Genomic DNA, 23,157 nt, shown 5'->3' with positions numbered 1-23,157 from the left:
TCCGGTGCGCATTTCTGTGTTCTTTGGGAACAGCACAGGACGTTTCCACTACCTATTCAGAAGAGAGAGAGATAAACAATAAGTATGAGTCAGGATAGGTATAAATGATATTTTTACTCTAAAAAACCCATTTTTTAACTTATCCTATCTCACACCATGCATATCTTCTTTCTTTTTAGATCCTATGTGGAAACGTGCTTAAACCCTGTTTTGAACTTCTAAAGCAAAAACATTTGCCCAAACACACCCCAGCATCTCTATGGTTACAACCAACAACTGGGTCAATTATGTGCTTTCATGCATGGTAACTTTTTTAGCTTTGACCACGTCGGCTTCTGCTATATGCCGACACACAAATTCAACATCAGATCCACACAAGTTGGGCTGCTATTGTCTTGGCCAATGTACTTTGGAATCTAGATGCGCAGAATGTCAATTCTAAGAAGATTCTGCTTTCTGTGTCTACGTACAGAGATGTAGCAGACATATGCTAGACCGCAGATCTAGAATTGAATCACATCTTCCATTCATTCAGAAGAGCCCATACTTTCGATTACAGATGACACTGTCTCCGGCAGTTTCTTAACGGAGGATGTTTCCCAAATGCTCTTCAATCTCCTCAAGCAAGCAGTGAAGACTATCACTGCAACTCATCATGCATCTTCCTCGTGCCTTTACAACCACAAGTGCACAGCTTTTGAGAAAATTTGTCACACTGGTGACATTTCCTCTCCCATCTCAGCTTTACCCCACCAGATCACTGAGACCTTACACCAACTGTGAACGACACGTAAGCTAAAGGCTCCACTCTGGCCACCCACTCAGCAGGGATTAACTCTGTTATTGCTACTACTTCTGGTGCTAAAGCCTCCACTGTTGCGGAACTCCAATAGCTCATCCGCCCCAAAAAGCTAGCAGACCAATCCTCACAATGTCGGCCTCCTTTGTGGGACCTCAACATGATCAACACTTGACTTCAAATGGTTGAGAAACAGGTGGATAAAAACTTTGAGACGATCTCACTGAATACTGTATTCAGAGCTACAGATAAGCTGCGTATTTGAGTAAAATACCCCCCAAAACTATTCAATACCCAATTACTTTCAATAAACTTGCTTACAGAAATGCATACATTAAATGAAAAACTCAATTGTTTGAAAACAGCAGGCATAAGTACCCAACGAAGCTTTTTCAGCATGCGTACCACAGAGCTAATTTCCGAAATTTAATTACAAGCTAATTTACGTTCAGAGTCAAGCCTATATTTAGAATATATATATGTACATCTTACACATTATTTAATCTTTTTTCAAATCTCAAAATAATTACTCATTTTGGGATAAAGTAAAAACTCAATTGCTCATGGTGCTGGCTACAGCAGCTTGCATTAGTGAGTTACATGCTCTTGATGTCACCAGGATCCAGTTTGAACGATCCGGAAGTGGAAGGGCATTCCTGGGCCTTTGTTTGGATTTTCTAGCAAAGAATAAACTTTCAGACAAAATGATTGATCTGTTACTTACAATTTCTCAGCTCTCATCGATCTTGGGATTGAATAACAAGGAAGATCTCTCCCTCTGTCCATTTCTAGCACTCCGTTTCTATTTTACTGCAACTCGTCAATGTAGAAAATCACGTAAGAGAACATCATTCACCATTAGGCGCGGTTGAAAAATGGTGTCCAGAACCTTTCTTTATCAAACCTCTGCCTCGAGTATTTGTGATGTAGAGTTTTGGTTCGAAGATCCTTTGATGGATATTGTTGATCGTCTCTACGTCCTGGTTTGGCTCATGAACTCAAATGTGTTTGATAGCCATGACGTTGCGGGAAAAATGGATTCCAACCCCTCACACCCTGTTGTCCATTGGAGATAGCACTGCAACATGTTTTGAGGAATTGATACCAGTAGAAAAAAACAGGGTCGATTTAAGTCGTCAGCTGTTTCATCTCTGTGGTTACAGCTATGTAGTCATTCTATGAATGACGACATACATGAAAACATGTTCAGACATGTATTCCCAATCTCATGTTTCGTTCGAGTAATGTATCGGGATTGTCAACACCGATTGATGAGGTGTTTTTCCGCTCACGAGTTCATCCAGATTCCCCGTGTATATCTCACGGTTGTAGTCTATACAGGCTAGAGTATCTGTGGCCCACCATCCAACTGTGGGATTAAATGCATAGTGTGAGATAGGATAAATTCAAAAATTTGGAAATTTTAGCATAAATTGTACATTTATATACTTATCCTATCTCACACGTGATATGACCACCCCCACATCTCATTTCCTCTAGCCTGATAGCTCTAAGCAAGAGAATGAGTTGGTAGATAGACAAATGGTTTGTGCATATAAAGTTACAGTACATAAGATGAAAAGTTACTGTGCTCGAGAGCAGGTAATTGACCCAGTTAGCAGTTGTAACCATAGAGATGCTGAGGTGTGTTCGGGTGAAAGTTTTTGGTTTAGAAGCTGGATACAGGGTTCAAGCACATTTCCACATAGGATTGAAGAAGAAAGAATTTATGCATAGTGTGAGATAGGATAAGTATATAAATACATGTATACAATTTATGCTCAAATTTCCAATTTTGAGAAAGTGTCTTGATGTGAACACAATTGCTAAAAGGGCTCAGCTATGGCCTTTGGGAAGCATTGATTATTTGCACTGAGTTATCAGATTAAATTTAAAATTGGAAAGAATCATGATTGTAAGTTGAATCTATGAACTTCCTACATGTTGACTCAAAAACGTGGGCATTTTAGAGATACTGCTTCAGACAAGGGAAGTAACTCTACTCGCTTGAAGCCATAACTTCTGTAAGAATTTACTATAGATTGTGTTTCATTATGTTAGTGTTTGCATCAGCAACTATTTACCTGGTGATGCAGGAGATTTTAAGATTTTACGTTGAACCATGCCACCCATTTCATTCACAACATTACCATTGTGTTACAAGTTAAAGATAAGTATGCAGGACAGTTAACATGTGATTTCTGCTTCTGTGAAGGGAATATCAGGAAATGCCAAATATGGCATTTTCAGTGGGAGAGGTAAAGTTGATCCGTCTGAATGTACAGGTCTCCGGTGTTCAGATTTCCCTGCTTTGAGGAGCAGTGCTTTGCCATTTATCATTTGCTTTGTGGAAGTGAGTGATGCAATGTATAATATATTTGTACTGTATGTTGTTTATTGTGGGAGGCAGCATTTCTCGAATTTAGGTAGTGATTTTAAGGGTCGGTTTGGAAAGTCTGCATATATCTCTGGTTGGCCACCACCCCTTTATGTATGGGTGATCTTTATGATTATGTGAATCTTTAAATTAGTAACACACAAGTGATGCAACATCAGACTGAAATGTATGTGCCCAAATACTCTAAAGTGGCAGAAATGTTCACCTTACAATAAAAGTATGAGAGCCCAAACAGATACTTTTGAAAATGAATTCTTGAAAAATGCTATCTGTAAATGGGTCAGGAAGTCCACCATACTAATTTCACAACAATATTTCAAGATTCAGTGAGGCATATGCGTTCTTGTTTAACCTTGTAAGCCTGGCTTTCCAAACACTGGTAATCACTTTTAGGTGCTTATGGTCTACGGGTTAAATCGGTTCAAGCAAATGGTACAGTAACCATTCCAAGTTAAGATATTGGATCCTCATGTTTTTGCCTCCACTTATGTCAAGTTTTAATAGCTAGCAACTGTGGTATCTAAGGTAAAGGAGAAGGGGATTATTGTAGATTCAGTAGCATTGTAAACTCATCCTGAGGTAATATTACTGCATTTCCTGGGGGTGTTCAACCAGGTGATCACAACAGTGGAAGCATGGCTGTGTAGCAGCAAGTACAGTGTATATTTGAATTAAATTTGACTGGAACTCATCTTCTTTCAGCACAAGGAACTGGAACACACCGATGATATTTGATCTGAAGGAAGCTGGTGTTACTCTCATCAAGCAAGCAGAGAAGTGAGACAACCATTTAACACCAGTTGGGTCCCCAGTTATACAGCGTATAATATCTTCATTCTGTTTTGATAAATACCCTGGTCTCATGCCATTGCTTCATTTTGAGCCCTTTTCAAATGGCACAAAGCTAAAAATTGCCATCCGATCACGTTACTGTCATGAACGAGAAAAATGTGCTAAGTTAGAGATAGAAGAGAACCAAAGCTATGGTGGAAAATAGGTCCAGGGTATTTATATCATCTATATTTTAAATTTGAAAGATTTTTGGGATTAGGGTGCAACCTCATTTTGTCTTTCATGTCAACATACACCTGGTGCAAGCTAAGTCAAGTTCCTTAAATTGAACCCTGGTTAAATTTACCACAATTAAATCTACAGGTAACCTAGCCCTCAATTGAATGCACAAGAGGTTTATCTCCATGAAGTCATAAATGTGCACTCTTTGGTGTTGAGGAGATGTTGAGTGAATAGGGATTGGTTGAGTTCACTGTTTTGAGTGGGATTTTCTAACTGAATTAAGGACACACTGATAATAACCTCTCAACAAGGTGTGCTCAAACATTTTTGTTTTACATTACACTTAAATATTGTTCAGGCTTTGGAGAGAATAGCTAACATATTTTGCACCCTTAAAGAAAATGAAGCTAGCCTTGCAAGCTTTCATCACACCATTCATTGTGAAGCAGAGGATATTGAAAGGCTCCAAAGTTCACTGTTGTCCCCCCAAACTTGCAATACACTCTCTCGGTCATTTTCTATTGTGCTTACTTGCCAATATCTATTTTCACAAATACTTTTAATATTGTGGGAAGCAAACCTCTACATTTTGAGAAAGAAATTCTTTTAGCACTGATATGTAGTCGTCAAACAGCTGTTTCAGTCAAAGGTGGTTATTGTGATTTGAATAATTTGAGCAATCAGAATTGAGTGTTATAAAAAACAATGGTAGAATCATTTGGTATTTCCTGTTGTGCAGTTTGAGTAACCTTGGGTTGACAAGGCTGAGAATGTCATGTCCGAAGTGAAGATTTTCTTGCTACAAGTGAGTGAGCTGATTAGTAATATTTCAGTGGGTTTGAAGCCTATGTCTGTTTTATGTTTACAATTCTACTTCAACATGGAACTTGTATTGACAAGGGTATAGGTGTGTTCACATCTTGTTCAGTAAACTGGAAACAATTTACAGTTTGTGCTTTAATGCTGTTGTTCCTTTATTAACAAACACATTTTTTCCAGGCATTTCCTCTTGGTGGATGGAGGTGGTGTTTATGTTTATTCTTATGATGGCCGCCTTGTGTGTAGTCCTCGTTACCAGGGCATGAAGGCAGATATCCTCAACACACAGACCATCTCGCTCAGCAATGACACAGTTGCTATTCGTGACAAAGCAGATGAAAAAGGTATCAAATTTAGTGTGAAACTTACACCATGGCTGTTGTGGTATTTTAAAAAAAATCTTATTATATTTAATGTGCAGTGCATATTTTAGCTCATCTCATAAAGTGAACTGATTGTCAGTTGTCTGTTGGCAGTGTCAGGGGCTTTAAACTCCTCAGAAACCACTGTACAAATGAAGACAAAACCATGTATGCTTTACTGAAAATGAGGGAAGTGCTGCTCGTTTCCGGAGCAGAAGTCCAAAACTGTTAAATATTTCTGGATGAAATGTGCTATAACAGATCAGTCTAGTGGGGAGCTGATTCCTTTTGATGATTTGGGATTTTAAAAAATACTGAAGAGCATTATATGTTTTACCTTACCTGACGCTACGCAGTGCTTTAGCTTCCCTACCTTATACAAACAGACAGTACTGGAACGAAGAGACAGTTTAAACAGACTACAGCCCGTGCCTCGACATCCACGAGTTATCCCCCTTGGCCCCTACTCCTCATAGTCTTTTCTGTCTGCCTCCTGGACAAACATGTACACGGAACAGAGTTCAGCTCACCTTGTTATTGTCTTCAAATTTAGTCTTCAGGTGGTGTTACCTCCATGTATCCTTTTCATTCTTGATATATCCACTCGTTTGCGGTTTGAAGCTTGTGATTCGATTTTTATTCGTGACTGCGTAACTTTGCGTGTTTCACACCTTGGTCATCATTTTAACTTTCGTGCGTCTCGTGTTTACGAGGTTGTGTGTTAATGTACCTTTTGCTGTAGTTTTCTTAAACTATTTGTGAATCTCTCATTTATTTTGTTGATTACGGCTTTCTATTAACATAATTCCTATTATTTAGGCATATTATGTTTTTGAATTGCTTCCAGTCTTGCTGTGTTGTGCTTGTGCGCTTAGTTTACATATTGTCCAATAGCATGTTTTGCTTCCAATAATATGTGATTCTTCTCGTTACACTTATGCTCTGTTTACATTTTATGTAGAATGTATTCTATGTGTTGTGCTTTATGTAAAAGGCCCAAGTCAGGGAAAGACCCACATCAGCTTTGCCCCTATGGCAAGCCTGCGTGTTCATTTGAACATCACCGCTCCGTTTGCGCTCTGATGTCAATTAGAGACTTATTCTTACAGAAAAGTTCTTCTTCGTCACCAGAAACAACTGGCTTATAGGAGGAAGATGGGTGATACTTCGCCACCACCAACCTCTCCCTATCCGACTATGCCAACGATGGTTCCTTTTGGCACTCCTCCCCAATCTACGCCATCTGCTCCGCTTGATTTCATGAATCTTACAGCGATTCGTGCCTTTTGGGAGCAACTACTTCAGCATCACCCAGACGACCTGCTTTTGCCACCCATCAGCTTGGATCTTGCCAGCTCCCGCCAGTCGCCAGTCCTACGCCTCATCAGATACTTCGTCCCGCCGTTCTTTTGGTCACTGTCGCCGATCTATCACGGAGACAGTGTCGCCAGTTGTCACCTGATCATCACCAGCCAGCGCCGGACTGTCGCCTCGTTTCATCATATCATACTCAGCTATCGATAGGCTGTCGCCAGCGCTCATTGGACCGTCGCCAGCGATCACCGCATCGCCAGCTTTCGGCGAATCTTTGTCTGCTTTCGCCAGGCTGTAGCCAGTGCTCGCCGGACCGTCACCACCAATTGCTGTATTGCCAGCTTTTGCCTAATCGTCGTCAGCGCTCACCGGATCGCCAGCTATCGGCAGACTGTTGCCAGCATTCACCAGTTTTTCTTCTCGCCGACCATCGCCTACTCAACCTGCTTCGTCATCTTGCGCCCGACACAGGGCGCTAGACGTATGGACTCCTCCCTTACGTCACCCTTTGGATGATAAACAGCTTTTAGATTCTGTTTCAGAGCCTACCTCGACGACTGCATCCTCGGTCACGGCATCAATCAGACCCTGATTCTTCAGTGCGATTTCACCCTTCGCCTCCTCCATCGGTTGGGGCGGATGATCAACATAGGGATACAGATCTGACTCCCTCTCGCCATCTTACTTTCATAGACGGTCTCTTTCTGACAGACCTCACCTTGATACAGGCACCTTCGGATCGGTTCGCGGTAATCCAATCTGGGGTCAGGAGAGCCCTCTCTCAACCTCTCGATCTCCGCCAGTGGCAGAGCCTTCTTGGGCTGTTGACCTCAGCTCAGGATGTGACGTCAAGGGGTCATCTTCAACTGTGTCCCCTTCAGCGTTTTTTTCCTGTCGTTTCTGCGCTCAGATCTGTCGGGTCCCCTTCTTCCTCTGCCAAGGGAATTACATCTGTTCCTGGAGTGGTGGCTAGTCCCATCGAACGTCTCCAGTGGTTCCTCTATGACAAGCTTCGAGGCCACTCACCATCTCTTCGTGGACGCATCTCTACAACGAAGTTTCCAGGAAACTGCTTCCGGTCTTTGGACTCCTTCGGAATGTGCGTGGCACATCAACAATCTTGAGTTGGAGGCGGTCATTTGGGCGATTCGTCATTGGCGTCAGATCCTCTGCAACAGCTGCCACATGGTTGCAACGGACAACTCCACGGTGGTGTATTACATCAACAGGCAAGGGTCAACTCGGTCTGCCTCTCTCCTGGAGCAGACCTTTCGCCAGTTTCATCTGGCCAACGGTCTCCCTCTTCTGATACGAGCCCATCAATTCCAGGTTGTCGCAACGTCTGAGCCGACTCCCTGTCAAGACCCGATCGTCCGACCCCCAGAGTGGATGCTCCACCTGGTAGTCTTACGGTTCTTGTGCGATTGCTTGGGAGGTAGCCTAAGGGCATACGCTTTCCCACCCCCAGTTCTTCTCCCCCAGGTCATTATGAAGATGGCCCGGACCTGTCCCTTCGATCTTCTTTTGATCGCACCGTACTGGCCGTTCCTGACTTGGTTTCCGAGGCTCCTTCAGCTCGCAGGAAAACCTGTGTTATGTCTCCCAGCGTGGCCAAATCTGCTGCTCAAACCCTCTGTCAAAGCATTGTTCTATCTACCTTCAGACCACCATTTTGTTCTCAGAGGGCTTGACCTGCACCTTATCCCCTTTTCCTGCCATTCCAGGAGCCGCTACCTTGCTGTTGCCTGCTGAGTTTCCTGCCGGACGGTTTTTGTTGTGCTTTCTTCAGTGTGCCTGGCACTTCTCACGGTAAGCCGGCCTTCTTCCATCAGTCGAATAAAGCACTGTGTAGCGTCAGGTAAGGTAAAACATGAGCATTTCTGATTAAATGCAATGTTTTAATACTTACCTGACGCTACACCTATAAGCCCACCCGGACTCCATCCTCCTCCTCTGCCTTACCGTTGGCGCCACTGTGTACTCTACGTCTGATGTCATCCAGTGAAGAATATGAGGGGTAGGGGCCAAGGGGGATAACTCGTGGATGCCGAGGCATGGGCTGTAGACGTTTAAACTGCATCTTCGTTCCAGTACTGTCTGTTTGTATGAGGTAGGGAAGCTAAAGCACTTTGTATAAAAACTTTGCATTTAATCAGAAATGCTCATTTTTCTTCACTGAACTGAAGATATCAATGGCAATGAACCAAAAGTGGTGTATTAGTAACAAAACTCCATTTGCGAATTGCACCAGACAGTAGAGATATGTCATCTCCTGATGACACTTTTGTGTCGCAATCAGAAATATTCCAGCGATATCATGATGAAAAAAAAAGCCAGGGCCGGACAAACCTCCCTCCAATCATAACACTTGAATTTGTTCATGAGGTTCAAATTTGATATTCAATTTGGCCAATATGGCAGCCATGTTGACAAACCCATTTATGGCCATTCCTAGGACATTTGTTTTCAAAATGTAATGAAATTTGGTGTATGTGTAGTTAGTAGTTGGATGCAACATCTCAGTAAATACCAAATATACTCCTTTTTTGCATTTACTGCTAACTTTTGACAGAAATGAAGCTGTGATGGGTGCAGCAGATGAGAAAAAGTTGTTCCACTTACAGAAGCAGGGCCCAATCACCAGCTGCCACGTCATACAGATGGTGACGTCAGAGAACTTCATATTACTGTTGGTACCAGACAGACAAGTTGTGCTTCTAAATTGGTCCCCAGTTTATTGCTGTGTTGGCTGTACCCGTGGTCTTCCAAGTCTATTCTCCCCAGTGACGGGTGGTCTCTGGGTTTAACGTTGTTTATATGCAATAATATCTAAATTAGGATATAGATGTGACAGTTTGTCACAGATTTTCACCTTTTGTTGTTACATTTTGCCATCTTGAATTTGCTCATGTGTCACGGTTTCCGTGACATACTGTTCTGTGGAACAGGTGGTTGTCGTCGAAGGCGCCGATCCATCTCATCCAACATGTGCTCGATTGGTGAGAGATCAGGGATGCGAGCCGGCCATGGGATGACATTCATGTTGTTTTGTTGAAGAGAATCCTGAACAAGTCAAGCAATATGAGGCCGGGCCTTGTCATGTTGAAAGGTAATGCCTGGGCCATGACGATACAAAAACGGTAGAACAACAGGATCAATGATCTCGTCACGGTAGCGCTGTCCATTGAGATTTCCCTCCACCACTATGAAACGGGTCCTCTGTCTTGCTGTAATCCCATCCCATACCATAATGCTGCCGCCCCCGATCTTCTTCCATGACACAATGATTGACGTAACGTTCACCTCGACGTCGGTACACTCTAATTCGTCCATCGCTGTGGCTGAGGTGTCCCCACTGCATGGCCGTCCAGTGTAGACGCTGTCTGCACCACTGTAGACATGCTTGACGAGGGTTTCCTGTCAAAATGGGACGTCTGGCGGGTATTCTGGCGACAATCCCTGTACATCTGAGGCGACAACGTACGGTTTGTGACGATATTCGTCCAAGGCCAGGGATGCTTCTTGCAGTCACTGTTGCTGGCTGGAATCGATTTCGTAGGTGTATTGTTCGAATCCAGTTGTCTTGTCGATTATTGGTTACGCGTTGCCTGCCACTCCGAGGATGGTCTCTGACTGCATTCGTCTGTTGCCAACCTTGCCATAAACACCAAATGGTGTTTCTGTGGACGTTAAATTGTCTTGCAACATCCCGTTGACTCGATCCTGCTTCAAGCATACCAATGGCTCGCAGACGCTCATTTTCGGACAGGCGTGGCATTTCGTAATGTTGATCAATTGCGTAATTTTGTTGTTTTTTGTGTGGTTGTTGTCAGCACGATGCTAAACAATGTATATGGAATCCCGTTAAGCACATGTTTTTATACCCATTCTTGGGTAGTGAAATGCATGGGGCTTTCATAAAAGTCAACTTTTGCATGGAATGCATGCTTTTCTGTAGCAGTTGCATTTTTGTGCCTTGATTCCATACATGTACTACAATATTGAAAACCAAACTTTACTTCTTTGAAAAATACACGAAAATATTGGTGTCACAGGAACTTTTGTTGTTAAGTTTATATCCATTATCGTGAATTTAAACCTTGTTTTTTCGCTATAGTATCATACCTTGTCTATATCATAACGTAAATCCATTATTTTGAATTAAATTTGATTAACCAATTATGATCTATTTACAACTTCAATTTTAAATTGTATTTTTAATTTATGCTTGCTCATTGTACTTATTGTACTTATCAGTCTTCCTTTGGTGGCAGAGGACGAGACTCCTATCAATCTTGCAGGGGTAATTCCCACCTCGAGTCATCCCGATAGTTAACACGATAGGCCTGTTTTGGAAAAATTGGATCGGTATGACAGACTCTTACATTCTCAACATCATAACAGCACCCATACTGTAGCAGTATGCATGTGCATCGCTGAATGATGTAACAACACAGCTATGGGTGTGATTTGTTTTAGTTGATGACGAGTATGTGTGTTATACCTTTTACACCCTGAAATGCTCAATAAGAATATTGTAAATTATGACAACTAAAATAAGAACATGATACTTCATTAGAATTACATTATACATATACAGAAGATATGTATACGTCAGAACATGATACGTCATTAGAATTACATTATACTATAAGGGTAACGCTATTTTTCAGGGCATTATCATTTGCAGAAGCCCGGGGTTTTCCATTATCTGCCCGATGAAGGAGGGCAGTTGAAAAGACAGAGGGCTTCTGCAAATGTTAATGCCCTGAAAAAGTGCGTTACCGTTATTATAGGTAAAATGGATGGAATTTGTTTTTAAGTAAAAAGAAACAACAACATCAGTTTTGAAACATTTACTGCAATCAACACGAATGTCACTGACCCACTTTTACAAATATGGAAACGTCATAGAACAAACCAGATGACGTCACTATAATACGTGACGTCATTTTCTCTACCCTATGACGTCACCTAACAACGGGCTTGATAATGTCCCGTCGTCAAGCAATATGAGGGCATTATCAAGTTACAGTGGCCCGCTCATTTCTGATAACGTGCGGGCGGTTTAACGATAATTCTATCCATTTTAGCTATAAATACTTATAGTACATGTATATGCATATGTCAAATCAAAACACTTCTTAGGTCATGTAAAACACAATCAATAGATAAACCTAATAATATATATTCACATGTTGTGATAAGTAAACATACCAGAAGTATGGCCTCCAGGTGTAGGTGACACTTTAGTCTGCCATGGCTGCATTGCCAGGGCTACAGTGACACCAAAATACCTAAACATATTGAAATGATTCTAAATGTTCAATAAAACTGGCTTCCCTACACAATGCTCTTGCATGTGTGGACATTATTATCAAATCAGTGCTACTGTTTATACATATTTACAGATCTGAACACAATAAATTACTGAACATCCTAAAACTATATAAATGTCCACACACTTAAATACATTTAACACATATATGATAATAGCCTCATAAACATATTCAAATAACATCCAGTCCAGGAGAATCTGACATTGACTAAATCTCTCACACATCATAACCAATACCTTATTTAACGTACACCTATTTATATAATCTTATTTATGAAAAGATAGATTTGTATATGTTTACGTATTTAATTGGAAACATACCTTGACTTTACAAAATCTGTAAAATGTGCCCACTTGCTGTCGTCTGTCAGTGACTTGTCAGTGAAGTGACTGAGGTGCAAGTGAGGGTTAAAAAGCATGCAAAGCTGACCCTAAGGAGAACAATAGGGTCAACCACTCAACCAGAACATTTGCCCTGGCTGACACAAAGGAGCTGATAGGGTAGTGTCTGACCCAAGCATAACTAAGTTAAAAGGTGAATTATCACCTCTTCATTTAAATCCTTGAAACCCATACTGCAAACTTATACTAAATACTAATATAAATAACAATACTAATAACTAATGCTAATACTAATGATAGTACTTACAACACTATATCCTATATACACTATATACTAATACTGACACTAATAACTTGTGCTAATATTAATACTAATACTAACTACACTATGTCCTATATACACTATATACTAATACTAACACTAAGTGATTTACTGGTTAGTTGACAGTCAAACAAAATCTGTGACTGCCACAATACCATGGCTGTACCTCAGGAAACGTTGGGGTCCAACATAAAAAGTCTGTTGGAAAAGAGAGCCATAGGGGTTGTGCAGACCCCAGCCTTAAAGCTGGAGTTCCAACAGATCATACACAGCCTCCCCTTGTTCAACGAACGGTACCTGGAACATCCATCCTTCTTATTTCCCTGTATTTCTCTTGTCACTAGCCAGAGTGGCAAGGGTTAGCGAGCTTATTCGTTTGACATCACTTGTGTACGCTTTGAGCATGGTACGCACAGAGCGGTTCACCTCAGGCTGTGCTGGGATTTTATAGCTAAAAACCAGTTTCCAGGACAGCCCGTCCGTTCTTTCACCATCCCACCCTTATTGTCAGTTGTGGGCATGTCAGACAAGGAGGAACTCTAATTGTGCCCGGTGCTTGCACTATGAGTTTTCATCTGCTGCTCCAAAACATGGCATGGTGCATGAAAAGGGTTATTCATTACTCAGATGTCCATGACCGAAGTCAGCTGCAACACCATTTCTTTGTGGTTGCGTGCTGTTATCCTTCAGGCTTACGAGATTGCTAATCTCAAGCTGCTGCGATGCAGGCGGTTACCTCGACGATCACTCTACACAATAAATGTTCTATTAGAGCCGTCATGGAAGGATGTTTTTGGAGGTTGGACTCAGTGTTCACCAGCCACTACCTGAGGGACTTGGCTTTGGAAGACGTCGAGGGTTTTCGCAGTTTTGGACCTCTGGTCATAGCCCAGCGATGCCATGAAAACATATTGTCGGATACAGATGCATTAAGGGACTAATGCAGGATAAGTAAATAAATCTAGTAAAATCTAGATATTTTTTATATTTGTTTACTTATCCTGCATTACTTCGTCTAGGGCACCACCCATCACAGACCTGCCTCCCCACGATATGTTCAGAAAAATTATGTGTCACCAACAAGTAATATGAAGTTCCATGATGTCACCTCTTGTGGTATGACGTGGCAGCCTGTGATTGGGCCCTGCTTCTGTAAGTGGAACAACTTTTTCTCATCCACTGGACCAAACGCAGCTTTGTTTCTGTCAGAAGTAAGCAGTAAATGCAGAGGTAATGTCAGATAAGTATATAAACACAAAAAATGTCTAGATTTTACTAGTTTTCACCTTCCAAGAGTGCAGTCCTGTTGCATCATATCCACAACGAGTACTACTTGTGCATTTCATGTGCATGGGCTAAACGACTGGTTGCATTCAGGCATGTGTTTTTATATTTTTTTCCATCAGGTTCAATCTTGCACTTTTCATTGTTTAAAAGTCATCAATTTTTCCAGATGTATAAAAGCATCCAGTCAGTGTGAAATAGGCAGTAACGACATGTCACTGTTGACATATGAAGCTGTTGACTCCATATTCAGTCATATATTGCATATAATATTGCCAAAATGTTAAACAGTATGACTAATGGACCAGACTTGAGTCAGATTCCCACTTGTCGTCAGGTCAGCTGTCACCTGATGACTTGATTCTCTGCAACCATGGCCTAATGTGTTGACTATGCAGCTGTCCTAGTTTCAAGGCTCACCTTGTTCATAGAGATTGTGATTGATATACTTGTGAATGGCATAGCCTTCATATAAGGTGTTGTGTTTCAGTGGTGTATGTGTTTGATGCTCAGACTGGAAAGAGTATGGGAGATGGCAAGCCTGTTACTCACAAGGTAAGAAACACTTCTGCTATTATTATCTTCTGCATCAATATCTGAAACCAGCAAGATTATCCTGTAGATAAAGTCTGAGGTATTTTGCAGTAGATAGCTGTTACCATACATTACTTCAAGTTTGCTTCGAACCTTCTGATTGGCGCACACTACTTTGATGAAGTTGAGACTAGGTATTGATGGACAAAATTGGCAACGATCCCATACAAAGGAACCAGAGGCTGAGCTGTCAGATATGAGGAATATTTACCTGTAAACAAAGTGGTTCAGCTTCTAGCTCATTGTCACTGAAGGTCAAAGGGCACTTGCAGCCCTTCCATCATCTGTTAACTTTCCACTTCTTGTCCAGTACAGCTGAAGAGATAAGCCTGTAACTTCAGTAGGATATGTAGCACTGTAATGGGCCTCAGATTGTAAATAAAGTTGAAGTTTTGGGGGGCTTTCTTCTTTAGCTCACATTGAACTTAGTGTATTGTAGATCCTGTAATTAATGTGAGAAAATGCAAAAAATGTGAGTGATCTTTGCTTGCAGTAGAAAAGCTACCTGTGAACAAACAGGTGATAACAAAATTACAGATAATACCTCACCAGACATGATGATTTACTATTTCAGTTGTGTTTCCTGTTATGCTAGACATTGTTTTATATGCAGAGATTTAGTTTACCATGTGTATTTGTCCTATTAAATAGGAATCAGCTGTACACACATTTTCTCTCAATCTACTAGTGGTTCCCTTAAAAATCCCAATAATTTGATCCAGTGATCAGAATTAATTGTATCTGAAACTTTTTTATTTTTACTTGCATTATGCATGTTGTTTCTTCGGTTGAAAATATCAATGGAAAGAAGACTTCAAAAGATCATATTCTTGATATAAATAAATTTGTCCCAGTCAGGGAGCTCAGAAAGATCATACAACTATACCCTTACCCTTATGCCATTCTCAGTTTTTCCACTATATTTGGCATTTTTCAAGCCCTACTCGTGGAACTGAAACTCACCATCTTTGCTATCCTGTCAATCTTGCTTTCTGCCGTTGGCATGAGGCCATTGGTTCCTTCCCTCTACTTGTATTTTGGCTGTTCCAATTTTTTTTTGCAGTGTTCAGCATTGTTTCTGTTTTCTATGTTACAGAATGTCCCAGTGCTGTTTTTTTCCTCCCTCCAGTTGTCCTGATTGGAAGCTGAATGTCGAGCTAAAGCTACCAACTCTGAATGATGCCCCCAAACTCTGAACAACAGATTTTTTATTTATATTTTATTGATAAGGAATCAGATTGGGCACAAGTTTTTCACAACTTAGATGCCTGTCAATGTCATCCAACCCTTCCCTTGGTGCCAACACCTCTCCCAGATGTAACTCTAGATGTCGACACTCCTTGTCCTCCCTCATCAATGGCTATCACATCTCCAACCACCGGCTTGTGCTCTAGCTCTCGCTCAACATGGGTCAACGATCTCTGCTCACCTTGACACCTTCGGCTCTCCTTCGTGGAGTGTCAATTCAGCCGACCATTTGACATCCTCCATGCTAAGGCCTAGGTTTCGGGATCTGTTGAGGAACTGTTCTTCCAGACATTCATCTCGATATAGTCTATCACCTTCACCTTGATGTTCAACAACAGAGAATCCTACGCCAACGAGTACAATTTCATAACAGGATCTGCAGATGACAGCACCCAGGGGTAGGACTTTCTTCTCCAGTTAGGCATTGTACGACACATGGTTGTCCATCACACCAGGCAGCACGTTACGATCGCCAGACTCATCATGAGCAACCATTGCCTAGACTCTCTACCTCCAGAGACGTCATCAGTTTTTAGCCTAGGCTACGGGATGGATGTCGACAGTTCGTTCCAGTGTACAAAACCAGCGAGTCATCTGAGCATGACATTGTCATGTCATCAGCAGACTACAGCATCAGATCATCATCAGATGATCCTGTCATTGTATAATTGTACGACTACCTCAGGACATACACACACAGACTACTCTATCTGATCATCGAATGCCACGCCACGCCATCATGGTACACATTGATACAATCGTCCAATGCGACATGATCATCTGTCACCTAGACAACCCGACTATACAGATCGACATCAGATAGACAGATAGATCGCCTACATCTGTCTATGATGGTGAGAATGAAAACCCTATCCTTCATACAGACGGCACGCAACCTGATTTGATGGTCGAAGTCGTCTCTGGTACGGGTCATTGGTGCCCAGCTATCATTCATGCATGCGAAAGTTCGGAGAGCTTTTGTACACATCTCTGCTATTGCATCTTCTCAGTCAGGGAATACCATTGTCGCAGTTACAGTCCATGTTACTCTGCAGGTGAACCAACTTCATTCACTCGAGACTCACCTTACGCCTAAACAGCTCTGCACTTCGTCTTCAAGGATCGCCCACCAGTGGATGGAGCTACCGTTGGGAATTTCCACAGCCCCATGGTTATTCACACGCATTACCAAGCCAATCATCAGCTATCTACATACCAAGGGGTTTGCCATTTACATCAATGACTGCCTGATGAACGATCAGCTTCACTGCCAAATGGGCTGGATCGGCAATGAGCAGCAGTCAGAACTCATTCTGACCCACGCATGGAGCATCAGCAGAAGGCATTATCAACAAAAAGCTGTCTCCCGAGCCTACCAGCCTACCAGCCTACCACCAGGGACCTCTAAGACAACAAGTGGGAAGACATTCGGGCTACAGCCGAATCTCTCCTCAATTCATGGTGGACTTCCTGTTTCCCCTACGTACAACAAAGGTCTCATCTGTCCCCCTGTAGACAGGGTTCCATACATCTTGGCTTGTGTTGCGACTTTATGGCTAAGAATCAACAACCAGGCCAACCTGACAGGGGCTACATAGCAGCGTTGGCCTCTAGATGGGGAAATAGTACTTCTACTGTCCTACCAACATTTAACAATGCGGGACTCGATCATCCTAGGGCTTATTCTCCTAATGAGATCAGGATGCTTGCATCCACCTCAAAATAACATGGCAACTACTCTGTTCAGGATGGCTTTTGGTAATCAAACACCGTCTTTCACAACATCTTGTTAGAGAATGTGAACGGCATACTCAGTTTTTGACTGTTGATGGTCGCACAACATGCCACCTGTTCTCCTTTTTTTGTGTTCTTAGCTTTTCCTGAAGGTATGCACAACCACCTTCCGTCAGATAAAGGCTTATGCATAATGCATTGCAGGCTAGATTAAAATCAGAATAATTACTTCATTACATTTCTACAGGGGTCCGGAAACGGTCATATGCGCTGGACATGTCCAATTCGGAATCTCAAATGTCTGATTTAAAATATTGCTTTCCGGACATTTAAATTTTTCTGTCCAGACATTTTAAAAAACAAACAACGCTACCTTCGGGGTCCAAATAATTGATGAGCGTTATCGTATCCCTTCAACAACTTCAGGTGAATAAACAGGCATAACAAACTTGGTCAATAAAAGTATGAAATTTGATATAAAACATCACTAGACATGATGATTTTACCGTTTAAAATGTATTTTCTGCTCTCAAAGGCATTGTTTTATATGCAGAGATTAAGATTACCGTGTGTATTTTCTCGTAAACTAAGCCGGAAATAGCAATCAGCTGTGCACACGTTTCCTCCCAATCTACTGGTGATTCAGTTAAAACGTACCCGAGATACCACTTATTCTCTTTCAGATTCAATCCTCCTTGGGGCACTTATTGCATTTTCCTTGCTCAAGAAAATCTACATGACATAGTTGTAACCATTTTCCTTGATAAAAAATGTTACCACACAAAAAACAGCGTTTTTGTTTGATATATGACCACCCCAAAGGGGCCTCACCTTCTACAGGTGACACAAGCCAAGGGGAGCGGCTCTCACCCAAATCACTTTTCCTTATGTCATCAGACTCTACAGACGTACTTGTAAGAGTGCTGAGAATTTAATTTCGTCCTACTTATCGTGGAATATTGAAGACAGGGCTCAAAATGTATGTGTGGTATTTTTCCCTTTCTTTCTTGCAAAGGCGTAATTCCTTGCATTTTATGGTTTTTTATATGTTGTACCTCGGCCGCCAAGTGCGTGTGCCAAGTTTGTTTCACATACTGGCGGCCGCTGTGTAGCTTATTCTGTTTTGGTAAAATTCCATGTTCGGGTACAACTGATATGGCTTTTTTTATCTTAACATTATTTCACTACATTGTTTCCTTTTCAACCTGGTTGTGTGTTTTTTTCCGCTCGGGGGGGAGGTTTACTACGCTCCCTTCATATGTTACAAATGTATACACGGCCTTGGCTATCGATATCGCGTGTCGCATTTTCGTTACGCCTTTGCATATGTTGTGTTGTAATTATGCATGTATCTTTCTGCAATTTTCGCAATTCGCACTGATACATCCCCCCTGTTCCCTATCCGTTTAGTATTATCGGTCTGTTGCAGACTTTCAAAGGTTGTTTGGGGTGCGACGAAGGACTCCCACCTTAAGTGCATTTGCTGCTTGGCAGAGGAGGGCCACGATGACCAGTCGTGTGCCATATGTGGCTACTTCACTCCCAAGGCCAGAAAGCGTAGGCATGCTGACTTAATACATTTCACGGGATTATTGGAGGCGGGGGCAGACATACGTTCGGCAAAATCTGACCCCCCCGTCAAAAGGTTAAGGGCAAGAAGACAAAGTCTTCCGCCCCGGTCCCTTCCACCTCCTCTGCGCCTGTATCACAGTCCGGGGGTGAGGGCTCTCGGGTCCCCGAGGTTCCCCCCTCCCCTGCACCTATTAACCTTGCTGATGTTTCGGTGCTTCTGCGGTCGCAGGTGGCGTCGATGTTCGAGGATGTCAAGTCCCAGCTCTGGCGGAGGGGTGGCAGGCAACGGCCCGTCCACTTCCTCCGCTTTGGTTTCCTTGGCGGAGCTGGAGGCTTTTATCAAGCCTGAGGCTTAGTCCAGTGGACCCGCGCCCGTGAGCCAGGTGGGTTCTCTTGAACCCCCAGCACCTCGGGACCGGGACCAGGTGTCGGACCGGGGACCTGTAGAGGGTGAGGCCCCGTTTGGGTGGTCATATATCATACAAGAACGCTGTTTTTTGTGTGGTAACATTTTTTTATTAAGGAAAATGGTTACAACTATGTCATGTAGATTTTCTTGAGCAAGGAAAATGCAATAAGTGTCCCAAGGAGGATTTCATCAGAGAATCCATAATCCGACATTCTTGCACTCCGACTCCGACACACCTAATTTGCAACGAATTACCAAAAATCACTCATTAATCAGTCTCGTTAATCTGACACAGTGGTCAGCGTACTCTGTGGTCATCTGCCCGCGAGTACACAACCCCGTGTTTTGACACGCACTGGCTGCAGAGATTATCTCAACAATTAACAGGAAAAGCTATTCAAACCTGTATGTACAAAGCTATACAAATGTAGTTTACAAATTGAAGCCAGATAAATGTGCATGAAGCCAGTTTAAAAAACGAAAAGGTATATAAAACATGGTCAACTCACCTTGTAACATTCGTCAAAATGTCTGTCTGCAATACACCTCCGAGAAAGCGTGCACGAGTAGAAATCACCCCCCAAATCAAGAAGAAGATCTGTCAGTTTAAGCAGAGTAAACCAAACATCACTCAGAATGAAATCATCACATTTGTACTTTCTGCGTGAAGATCGGCAGATCAACAATTTCCGACATTTTGAAGGAATCATCGAAATGGACAGCAGTTACTTCATCGGACACCAGCACATCCCGAAGTCGAAAGCCACACCAAGAAGAATTAGAAAATGCACTGTCCTTGTGGTTTTCAGACGTGAGAAAGAGAAACATCATGTTAAATAACGAACTTCTTAAAACTCAAGTGAAGGTGTTAGGTGACAAATTAGGCGTTGAAGATTTTTCATACAGCACTGGTTGGCTCCATCGCTTCAAGCTGAGACATGGAATTAAGTGACAGGCCAAAGACAGGCCAAAGATCGCTTGACAGTTATGTTGGCATGCAATGCCACAGGAACTATGAAACTAAAGCCATTAGTTATTCATAAATACAACAGGCCAAGTTGTTTCGGCAGAACATTTGACCCTACATCAGTTTGCCACTGGTATGTAAACAAGAAAGCATGGACGACTTCATTAATATTCAAAGCCTGGCTACTGATCTTGGATCGGCAAATGCGATTGGAGCGACACCACGTGGTATTGTTGTTGGACAACGCCCCATCCCATGCTACTGTCGACACAACTAATGTGAAATGTCACTTTTTGCCACCAAACACAACAGCACACATTCAGCCACTAGATGCCGGGATAATAAAGAATTTCAAGCTTTATTATAAGAAACAGCAAATGAAGTTACACCTTGACAATGTTGAAGCAGAAGAACCACAACCCCTAGACGTGAAGTGAGCTCTGCTTTTTATCAGGGCTGCTTGGAATGAAGTGAAGCATGACACCATCATTAACTGTTGGCGCCACACCCGTATTCTCCCAGATGCAACTGCTACAGCTGAACCCGCCATTGCCGACTTCGAAGCAATCAACGCAATTAATGCCACTTTCAACACCATGTACGGCGACAAGGCATCGAGCAAAGGCTTTTTGACTGACGATGACGACATCCCATGTGAGGAAGAGCTGACCAACGACGCCTTCGTTGACATCGTCCGAGGACAGCCTGACGATGTTAGCACAGATAACACACAGGATGAAGCAGACGACAGCGAGGATCCAATTATCCCACCAGCAGCAGCCATCAAGGCAAATCTCACTCAACTTGCATGCTTCGTCGAACACCACTTAGATGGGTTTTCTGTTACTGACTTGGACTTCATTACAAAAATGCAGGGGACTTTGAGAAATGTGCCTTCAAAATGTGAGAAACAGAAAACACTGAAAGACTATTTTAAGTAGATGCAGCAAGTTGTCAAGACAGTAGCACTTGCATTTACACGAGGAAACGTGTGTCGTTGATGTGATAAATTCAGTGAGTAATGTCTCTATTGTTATGTATAAATGGGAAAATTATTATTATTTTTGCAATGTCACTAATTATAAATTAAGGAGTGAATGAAAAAACAACATAACAATATGAATATTTCGTTTTTAATGATTTTATTACAAGGTACACAGGGTTATTATCTATCGTGAAGACATCCGATTTTCGATCACAAATCACTTAATTTCGTTAATCCGACATACTTGTTAATCTGACACAATCATGTGCAACCAACGATGTCGGATTAACGAGACTTGACTGTATTCAGACTGAAAATATATAGATCTGATCATCTGAGGATAGGGTTGCAAACACCTCTACTTTCTTATGATATTGGATTTAACCTTTCCAGGTTCATAGTGTCAAATGCAACATGATCCAACTGACCTCTGTGAATGTTATACACCCAGTCCCCAAAGCTGGTCTGTTTTTCCTCCATACCAAGACAGTTACTGTAAATCATGAAATTAATGCATCACCAAATAAATGCCAGTGTCAACCCCTGGCCTGTTTATTGGGGTTAGTCCCGGTCGGGTAATCTAAATTAATGGTAGTGCATGCGTAGTTGGCTGACGATAGTCTATTGTGGTGAAAGGGTCCCTGGTGAAACTCATGTCAGCCGGTTATCAATTACTGTTACTGATTAGGTAAGTGAACACATTTTATACTGATTATGGATTACTTTATTTTTAGTGAGCAAATTCATTCAATTTGAGTAGAAGTACGAGATAGTCATACACTATTGCATATCATCACAATATGGCAAACGCACAAGTTTCTTATTTTATTCCAAACAATCGTGGAGGACAGTGTTTGGTGTACTTCTGCTACAAATTTAGTTTCAAGTCCAGAAATGGCATCAAAATCCACTGGCACTGTTGTCTGAGATCATGCCTTTCCACAATCAGCACCCTGAACAATCTCGTGACCACCTACAACAACTCATCCAAATCACCAGTTCCAAACCTAACCTCTTCCGGATTCTAGACTTTTATAAAGACAGATCAGTCTTTCATTGAATTTACCATTCTGCAGCTCAATGCTGGTGGTACACGCCATATGAAGAAAAGGAAATACTGACAACTTGAGCATACTCTTGACCGTTACAAAAGACAATTTCTTGCTGGGGAGAAATGTGCTGTAGAGTACCTCGATGCCATCTCACATCTAACTGAAATATGTTTTTAGTTATCCTGCATTACTCCTTAATGTATTCACTGCTCACCTTTTACAGTAGTGAAAGCTGTGATTGATCCTGCTTGAAGGAATAAAGATGTTATTCCATAGCAGGACCCCCAATCACTAGCTTACCAGGCGCCTACTTTATCAACTGGGGTGGATAAGCAACGGCTGAAGTTGGAACTAATTCAATCCTATGGACTCCAATTCATAGGAAGGTTATTTCAGACCGATGTAGACCTCCTATCAGTGCCAAGGGACAGATGAATAAATACCCTATGTTATCTGTTCCCCGCCCTACAGCAGCCCATCACACTTCACCAATGGCAAGTGCTTCTGGGACTGCTTACCTCAACTCAGGACTTGACGATCAGGGGTCGATTTGCAATTGCGACCGATCCAACAGTTCCTGGCTCCATTGGTATCCATCGCTCTA

General features: G+C 42.1%; 1 protein-coding gene across 1 annotated transcript in view; it reads left to right on the top strand.

The window, feature by feature from the left end:
- Nucleotides 1-23,157, top strand: part of LOC139447683 (intraflagellar transport protein 80 homolog) — a 92,943-nt gene that overhangs the window by 26,167 nt on the left and 43,619 nt on the right. The window contains exons 9-11 of the mRNA XM_071229118.1: nucleotides 3,900-3,974; nucleotides 5,211-5,374; nucleotides 14,483-14,547. Coding sequence (XP_071085219.1) covers nucleotides 3,900-3,974; nucleotides 5,211-5,374; nucleotides 14,483-14,547 — 304 coding nt within the window. The remainder of the gene's footprint in view (nucleotides 1-3,899; nucleotides 3,975-5,210; nucleotides 5,375-14,482; nucleotides 14,548-23,157) is intronic.

This window comes from Haliotis cracherodii, unplaced genomic scaffold, assembly GCF_022045235.1.
Source record: "Haliotis cracherodii isolate W230 unplaced genomic scaffold, xgHalCrac1.p SCAF_7, whole genome shotgun sequence".
In the NCBI taxonomy this organism is placed as follows: domain Eukaryota; kingdom Metazoa; phylum Mollusca; class Gastropoda; order Lepetellida; family Haliotidae; genus Haliotis; species Haliotis cracherodii.
The sequence above is the reverse complement of the archived record's forward strand: the minus strand, read 5'-3'. Positions and strand labels throughout refer to the sequence as shown.